This window comes from Elephantulus edwardii, unplaced genomic scaffold (assembly GCF_000299155.1).
Source record: "Elephantulus edwardii isolate Elephantulus edwardi_28Jun2011 unplaced genomic scaffold, EleEdw1.0 scaffold00055, whole genome shotgun sequence".
In the NCBI taxonomy this organism is placed as follows: Eukaryota; Metazoa; Chordata; class Mammalia; order Macroscelidea; family Macroscelididae; genus Elephantulus; species Elephantulus edwardii.
In genome coordinates, this window is record NW_006399805.1 from 11,041,851 (window position 1) to 11,050,983 (window position 9,133).

General features: G+C 53.0%; 1 protein-coding gene across 1 annotated transcript in view; it reads left to right on the forward strand.

Moving 5' to 3' along the window:
• Positions 1-9,133, forward strand: part of AGK (acylglycerol kinase) — a 70,931-nt gene that overhangs the window by 46,456 nt on the left and 15,342 nt on the right. The window contains exons 9-12 of the mRNA XM_006887228.1: positions 1,517-1,596; positions 2,823-2,880; positions 4,337-4,484; positions 4,770-4,867. Of these exons, the coding sequence (XP_006887290.1) occupies positions 1,517-1,596; positions 2,823-2,880; positions 4,337-4,484; positions 4,770-4,867 (384 nt within the window). The remainder of the gene's footprint in view (positions 1-1,516; positions 1,597-2,822; positions 2,881-4,336; positions 4,485-4,769; positions 4,868-9,133) is intronic.

The window sequence follows — 9,133 nt, forward strand, 5'->3', positions numbered from 1 at the left end:
GGCTCCGACCCTCGTGCCAGGAGATGCTGTCGCCGTCAGGTGCTGGGCTCCGACCCTCGTGCCAGGAGATGCTGTCGCCGTCAGGTGCTGGGCTCTGACCCTCGTGCTAAGAGCAGGTGCCTAGTAATTACAGCTCGAGAGTGAACTCACCAAGGGAGGAGTCCAGCAGATGCCTCCTTAACCAGGTGACCGACGACAAGCAAGATGTCCCCTCAGAGGCCCTGCGGAGCAGTCGTGTCCAGCCCTGTAGGGTCACTGTGGTCAGAGTCGACCCCCTGCTGAAAGAGTTTTCAGTATACCTACAACTAGATTCAGAAGAAACCTTGTCACGACGGACATTGTCAATGTCAGATGGAAAATACCAGAAAGGGGTTTGCTTGTATTTATTTACTATGCAATGGCTGTTAATTGTGTGGATTGTAGCAAATTATGGCTAACACAGAAAAGAATGTGGATCCTAGAAGGCTTAATTGTGCTCATGTGAAGCCTACGATTAGATCAGGAGGCTGTTGTCTGAAAGGAACAAGGGAGCACTGCATGGTGTAAATCCACAACAACGTGCGTCAGGATCATAGCCTTTTCCTGTACCTGTGCCGTCTGTGCTGAGCAAATCATTTGAGAAGGCAGACTCTATGAAGAAAAAACTGTGGCGTCAGGATTGGAGGAGACTTACATTTAGCAGATGACACAACTTGCTCGCCAAAACTTGAAGTCCGTGCTGCAGAAGATCAAAGACTACAACCTTCAGTGTAGATTACATCTCAGCATCAAGAAGACAGAAATTCTCACTCCTGGAGCAATGGGCAACATTGTGATAGAGGAAGAGAAGATTGACATTGTCAGTATTTTATTTTACTTGAATCCACAATTAAGCTGACGGCATTAGCAATCAAGAAATCAAGACATACTGCAGTGGGAAAGTCTGCTCTCCTAGAGCCCTCCAGGTGCTAAATAACAAGGATGTCAGTGTAAAGAGGAAGGTGTGCCTGACCTAAACTTGCCTCCTGCGCCTCGGAAAGCTAACAGGAAAGAGGGGATTACAGAAGAATTGATGCCTTCGCTTCTGGTGCTGGTGAAGAATACTGAGCATGGACTACCAAGAGGCCAAACAAGTCCGTCCTGGAGAAAGTACAACCAGGGAGCTCCCTGGAGGCAGGGATGGTGAGGCTTCACTTCCCAAACCTTGAGCATGTTGTTGGAGGAGCTAGTCCTTGGAGAAGGACATCATGTGGGAAGGACAGAGGGTCTGAGAAAGAGAGGAGGACCCTCGGCGAGCTGGGTTGACCAAGTGGCGATGGCTGAGGGGCAGGGTCCCCTTCTCCTTGCCTTGTCACCGAGCCTGAGCCCACGTGGCAGTGCCCAGCCACAGTGCACACGCTGTATGGTTTTGCAAACTGTGTGGCTCCCTCACACATGTGCAGGGTGGGGTGGAGGTGTCACAGTGAAATAGTGCCGTTTTGGGGGGGGAGTCCCGGGCCCCTGTCGCCGTGCTCTGATTCCATCCATTCCCTTCCAGAGCGAGAAGGAGCAGCCTGTGTTCGCAATGAGTGGCCTGCAGTGGGGCTCCTTCCGCGATGCCAGCGTCAGAGTCGGCAAGTGAGTTCTGAACCTGGTCTGTCCCTGCCTCCATGCTTCAGTGCAGTGGCCTCGTGGGCGCGAATCTGGGTTCCAGGATGCTGATGTGGGGGGCAGCCAGGCAGTCAGGTCCCTGAGGGTTTAGTGCAGTGGTCTCCTGTGAGTGGGCATAGCGTCTGGGACACTAACGTGGGAGGCACGCTGGCAATCAGGGAGGACTTTGCCCTCTGCATGCCTAAAGGCTGAGGGTGGTTCTGGTCCTGCCATTGGCGTGGTGGTTAGAGAGCAGGGTGTGTTTGCGTGTGGACACAGTGAGGAGGGGGTCCGCTCAGGCCAGCCTGGAGAGAGCCACCTCCTCCCTGCCCAGTGCACATCGGACGGCGTGGCCACCATGCAAAGCCGTTCCCATCCTGGTGGGACCTTCCTGAAGGTCCTGCATTTGGGACCCACTGTCCTGAGGCATGAAGGCTGGTGGTGCTGGCTCTGTCGTGAGGGGGACGGCATCCTAGATCCGGGGGGCTGGGCCAGCTTCCTGGCCAGCTCCCTGTGTGAGGTCCATCTGCTGACTTAAGTTTCGCATCTCCTGCACGGTGGGCAGAGCCTTCCTTACGGGCTGAGGAGAGGCTGAGGACGGTGTTGTGCCCATTCCCCAGCCTTTGCGCCACCAAGATGCCCGTGCCCCTTGTGGGCCCACCCCTCTCCTCACAGTGTGCTCTCTCTGCACTTCTACAGAGACTTCTGTCACTCAGCCCCTTTTCCCACACAGCGCCCTCTCTCCTGACACAACGTTCTCTCCCCACACCGCATCCTCTCCCCACACAGCGTCCTCTCTCCTGATACAGCATCCTCTCCCGACACAGCGTCCTCTCTCCTGGTACCTCTCCTCATCTCCATTTATTCCCACTGATGAAGCTGTGACTGAACTTTCGAGAGATGTGGCTCTGTACACTAGACATCGCGTCCTGGAATATTCACATCGCCTCATCTGCAGGCATGCCCTGATTATCTTGATCTCGGACTTGGTCTCCTGTTTGCTGTCGTCTCCTGTCCCAGTGGCCAGTCTGGGGCGGGTGAGTGGCATCTGGCCACAGAGCAGCAGTTCCACTGGCTTTCAGAGCCATTTCCGGTTTGCAGGCAGCGTGGTGCTCCCGTGTGCTCCCAGCCTGCCCCAGTTCCCCACTACTAACGTCTGTACAGCCACACAGAGCTCCTCTCATGTGCTAATCGGACTCTCTCTGGCCCCTCAGGTACTGGTATCTCGGGCCCCTCAAAGCCAAGGCCGCCCACTTCTTCAGCACACTGAGGGTAAGTGTGCCTGTCACCTTGTGCCATCGTCACTCTGGGTGTCTCTTGGGGACACCTTCCTGTGCCAAAGATGTATATGTGACAGGCACCGCCACTCGTCCGTCTTTGACCGCCCCCTGACTTTCCCTTCCCCACCCTCCCCCCTGGGCTGCTCGGTCACTCCCACGTGCCCGGCCTGCGGTCTCATCATGATGTCTGTCAGCCCTCGGGCCGGGGCCGCATGGCAGGCTTGCCCACCGCACTGTGAGGCCACCGTCCATGCCCGCAGGTGTCATGGCATCAGCCCAGTGTGGCCACTGTGTGAATTAGACATGGTCTCTCCTGGTTCAGGCCAGTGCCCACATAGATGCCAGGTGACATCAGCCCAGTGGACAGCACAGCTGCAGTGTCCCGTCATCAGAGAAGGGGTCGCTGCAGACTCGGAAAGAAACAGACCTGCTGCGTTCGGTCAGTTCCTGTTCCGGGTGACCCTGCACCGGTTTCCGAGGCTGTAAATCCTTGTGGGAGGAGACTGCCCCTCCTCCCTCAGAGCGCCGGTGGACTCGACCCGCGCGTTTTGGTAACGGGCTCCTGTGAGATGCAGCACCCTGTTGGGGCGAGGCAGTGAGAAGTGCTGGCTTAATTTGTAGTAACGTGTCTGTTGATCTGACACTGCTAGAAAAGCAGTAGTAGTAGTCTTGACTGGACTGTGCGCTGTGCTCTGCTGTGATGCCCACTCACGCTGTCCACATTGGGATGACCAGTCTGAAAACTGGCAGGTGGCATTCACATGTAATGAGGACCTTGACCCGGTGCTAATGGAGCATTGAGGGTTGTACTTTTTAAAATTTTATTTACATTTTTATTTTATTATTTTTTTGTGTGTACCGTCAACTCAGATCTGACTGGTACAGGAGGAGATTGCCCCACCTTCTCCAGCAGAGCATCTGGTGGATCCGAACCACATACCTCTGGGATTGCAGTGCAGCTTCTTGCCACTAGGCCACCAGAGCTCCATGAGTGTCACTCTATTTTTAAGTAGCGCCACTCATCACAGAACATGTGCCAAATGCAGCCTGCATCTACCAGCCGCTCCCCAGGAGGAAGTGGGGTGCTCTCCTCCCGTGTGACTTACAGCCTCTGAAAACCCATTAGAGGTCAGCCATGGGGCAGTTCTGACTCGATGGCAGTGATTTTCAGTTGAAAAACATCACAGCCGGGGAAGTCAGGAGGTAACCTTTGTGGTCACTTCAGTGGGACAGTAGGTGTTCAGGCAGGGCCCGCTGACTGGCCTAGAGGCAGGCTGTTCGGGAGACGTACAGGTTGCTGGGGGTGTGAGGACATTGAGAAGAAGCAGAGCAACAACGTGTAAGTGCGGGAATCGGGGAGAAGCTGAATCATCCACCGGTCATCCAGCAAACACTCCTGAACGTGGACCGAGCTGGCTGTGTGACCACACTGTCTCTCCCTCATTAAGGCATGGCCGCAGACACACCAGGCCTCAATCTCCTACATGGGACCCACAGAAAGACCCCCCAGCGAGCCAGAAGAGGCCGGCCCCCGGCCCTCACTGTACCGGAGGATTCTGCGGCGCCTGGTGTCCTACTGGGTGCAGCCTCAGGAGGGTGAGTGTGCAGTGCTGCCAGCGGCCCTGTCCCAGTAGTTCCCGTGACACCTTCACCAGACAGGAGGGCGCTCCTGTGGGAGGAGGGCGTGCACAGCTGGAGGGAGGGCATTCTGGTGGGAGGGAGCCCACAAGTGGCGGAGGGTGCTCTGGTGGGGGTTGACCACAGGTGCGAGGAGGTTCATTGGTGTGAGGAGGGTGTTCTGGGGACTGGTCCTCCGGTGGGGGAGTTGCTCCAGTGAACAGGGCTCTGACACACTGACTCATGTCTCCGGGGCCTTCACAGCCCCTTCCCGAGAGGCGCACCCTGAGCTCTGGAAGGACCTGCAGCTGTCCACCATTGAGCTGTCCATCAGCACGCGGAACCAGCAGCTCGACCTGGCGGTGAGTGCTAGCATTCATCAGAGTGGTGCTGGGCCTGGGCAGTGGCAGAGGCTGTGTGCTCCCAGTCCACTTACTGACTGTGTCCTGGCCGGTGGGGGACTGTGTCCTGCCCACCACAGGGAAGTGGCCATCACAGCTGAGGGAGCTGGACCAGTGCTCTGGTTCCGAGCGCATAGAAGATTGTGCTTGTGCTCGCTGGGGTCTGCCGCTGACTGCATGGTGCCCGCCGCTGACCCCACATGAGCCAGATACGGGCGATGGTGCACAGCGCGCGCCAACGTACTCCCGGCACCTCATTCACCGCTGAGGCTTGTCCACATGGGCTCGGCACTTGCTGGGAAAGGGCCAGAAAGTGAAGTCTGGGGCTCTGGGCCCAGGCACACTGTCACTGCTCAACTCTGCCACCTCAGGGTGGAAGCAGCCAGGCAAAATTAATGAAGCCAGCGATAATCTCATTTCAAAACCCACTGTCAGTGAGAACTGAATCCTGGCTGACCCTCCAGGCTGTAATCGTACAGGAGGAAGTGCCAATCTCTCTCCTGACGAGGAACTGGTGGATTCGAATAGCCTGCCTTTGGGTTGGCAGGGCAACCCCTAACCACCAGGCCACAGATAACAGGAAATGATTATTTTTCCTTAAATAAGGTTTTATTAAATCCTGGGTATGGGTATTGAAAGAGAAATTTCATATACTTTCTATGTGTTACCAAACTCGACGGCTTCCTCTCCCCACCCGTGTAAAATGCAGAAACAATTCACAGCTCCTGAGTTCTCCACAAACAGGCCTGGGTCTCGTGGGTCCTGCTGTATTTCAACCCCTTTTAGTGTGCACACATCCCTGGCTTCTGTGTTCTCCACAGACTGTAAGTGGTTTATGAACTGAGGGTGTGGTGTCGGCCCGGTGTGCACTAGTCAGTCCATCAGTGCTCTTCCCGCCTGCATGAGCTCACTCCGCGTCCCTGGGCCGTTTTCTGGCAACATGTCAAGCTTCTCCATCACGCTGCCGTGCACAGCGGAGACTACAGCGAGCTCAGAACTTCCATTTATTGTTGCCATGAAGTGCCTTCCAGGGAGGGCTGTGGGGAGAGAGGGCTGTGAGCGTCAGGAGCTGGGCACAGGGCTGTGGTCCGATCTTAGGACAGCACATTTGTGAAGCAGACTCATCAGGGGTCTAACTGGTGACCTGTCTGCTGAACCATTGACATAAATGCTCTCTCTCATGGTTGATGGCTCGAATCCACCAACCACACCCAGGGAGAAAGATGAGCAGTCTCCCCCATGAAGATTTATAGCCTCGGAAACCTGTAGACAATCAGCTGTGGGTCAGAAGGGATCCCATAGCAGTGGTTGAGGTCTCTAACAGGGAAGGATGCACTCATGCATGAAAGTTAGAGGCCAGCTTGAAAGGAGTGTCCAGTGACTTCATGTCTTTGGAAAACAGATGTTCCTACCTAGAATGGAGCCTGTGGACGAGGGTAGTCGGCTCCCAGTGATGGAGTCTATGGACAAGGGCAGTCGGCTCCAGTCGTTGGTGGACAAGGGCGGTCAGCTCCCAGTGGATGGAGCCTGCGGACGAGGGTGGTTGGCTCCCGTAGTCCATGGATGAGGGCAGTCAGCTCCAGTGGTCAGCCCTCGGTGGATGGAGCCTGTGGACATGGGCGATTGGCTCTGGTAGTCCGTGGATGAGGGTGGTCAGCTCTCAGTGGACAGAGCCTGTGGACGAGGGTGGTCGGCTCCAGTAGTCAGTGGATGAGGGTGGTCAGCTCTGGTGGTCAGCCCTCCCAGTGGGCAGCAGCCCGGTGAGCGTCGTTAATGGACATCGTTATTCTGTGGGTGATGCTGTTTCATGTCTTGACTGCTGCTCTCACAGGGGCTGATCATAGATCCGAGGAAACGGGGTCCTTAGCAGCTTTCCTCTATTTTACATTTACCATAATGCTTAGTTGGCTGGTTGTGAACAATTTTTATGTTGTTGTTAGGTGCCATCGATTTGACTGCAACTCACAGCAACCCTATGAACAGCGGCTCTGTCCCTTATCTGATATGTCATTACCAAATACTTTTTCCCAGCCTGTGGCTTCCCTTTTTACCCTGGTGGGGAAGTTTTTGGATGTGCATAGGGATTTGATTCTTAGAAGGTCCCATTCATCTATTTTGTCCTCTCCTGGTTGTAGGTTTTTCAGGATGCTTGGAAGATTGTTCATGTTGTGGAATAGGACTTCTACAGTTCTTCCAAGCTTTTCTCTAATGAATTTTATAGTCCTTGATTTTAGTCCTAGGTCCTTGATCCACTTTGAGTTGTTTTTTGTGTATGGAGTGAGGTGTGGATCTTGCTTGAGTTTTCTGCAGATAGTTTTCCAATTTTGCCAGCACCATTTGTTAAAAAGGCTGTCATTTCCTCACTTCACTGATTTCATCTCCTTGTCAAAAATCAGTTGTCCTTAGGTAGGTGGGCTGATTTCTGGCTTCTCAATTCTATTCCATTGATCTGTGTGTCTGTCATTGTACAAGTACCATGCTGTCTTGACCACCATGGCAGTGTAGTAGGATTTAAAATCGGGGACTGGGATGCCTCTTACCTTTGTTCTCTTTTTAAGGAGTGTTTTGCTTATTTGGGACTTCTTTCCATTCCAAATGAAACTGGAGATTGCCTTTTCCATCTCGTTGAAGAATGGAATTGGTATTTGTATTGAGATTGCATTGAATGTGTAAATTGCCTTTGGTATCATTTATATACATTATGCTAGGTACAATCATTCATATACATTGTGTCTGTCTGATATAATTATTTACTATTGATCATGCCTCCCCTCATCAAGTCCCTGGGGCTCCTGTCTCTTCCTTTGTACAGAGTCCCTCATCCATCCACTAGTCTCTGCTGCCCTAGGAGTGATTTCAGCATCTTCATCAGTCCTGCCCTCTTCTCTTCTCCTCCAGCAAGATTTTGACTGTTCTTCGTTGTTTGGATTTCTGTAAATCTTTCAAAATGTCTATGTTATTATTAAAAAAAATACATATTCATCGTGATTCCATTGAACTTATCAGTCAATTTTAGGAGAAAGGGTATTTTTACAATATTGACTCCTGTATAGTATGAACACACCATACCTTTTCATTTATTTAGATGTCTAATAATTTCCAGTTAAATATTTTTGTTTTCTCTACAGCCTTCCCTACCCTTTACTACATTATCTGTTCTTGGTTATGTTAATTTCTGGTGCTGTTGTAAATAGTTTTTCTTAAAATGCCCCTTTCCTACTGTGTGGTGTTAGACGTGTAATCGATGTGCCGTGCTGGTTCTGGATCAGCGGCCTGCCTCAATTCTTTAAACGTATCCCTGGACTCCTCTGGATTTCCATGTGCCCCACTAGCAGCTGCACTTCTGTCAGCTTTTGCTTCTCGCTCTGCGTCCTTCCTCTGCCTCCTGCCTGCCCTGCTGGTTCCTCAGTGCTGTGTCGGGAGGAGCGTGCATCCACCTCCTTGGCTTCTTGTTTCTCGTCTTAGAGCAGGAGGGGTTGTTTCTTTCTTGACTTTGACATGTTTGGGGTGACTGTGCCCTTTACCAGAGCAGAGGTGTGTTCATTCCTGTTTGGTAAGTGCTTCTCCCTGAGCGGGCATCGAAGTTCATCCAGTGCTTGCTGTATCCTTGTTCCACCCCTCAGGTGCTCAAGTGTTCTTACTGCTCTTGAGGCTTGAACTAGGACTTCTTCTTTGGCCTCAGCTTGACCTTTGCACGGTGAGCAGTGACAAGGAAGTGATGAGCAATGACAAAGACTTCCTCTGAGGAAGCCTTGTCAAGTGCTGGGAAGTAACATGATAAGGAGACCCTGCAGGGAGAAAAGAAGGAGCACGCTGAGATTCGTTCAGTTTGTGGGAATAACTACCACAGTGCAGAAGGTGAGGACAGTAAGTGTGAACATGGACACAGGGAGAAAGAGCAGTGTGAACATAGACACAGGGCAAGGACCATCAGTGTGAACACGGACAGGATGGGGCCCATCAGTGTGAACACGGACAGGATGGGGCCCGTCAGTGTGAACATGGACAGGATGATAGTCCGTCAGTGTGAACACGGACAGGATGATGGTCCGTCAGTGTGAACACGGACAGGATGGGGCCCGTCAGTGTGAACACAGACAGGATGATGGCCCATCAGTGTGAACACGGACAGGATGGGGCCCATCAGTGTGAACACGGACAGGATGATGGTCCGTCAGTGTGAACACGGACAGGATGGGGCCCGTCAGTGTGAACACGGACAGGATG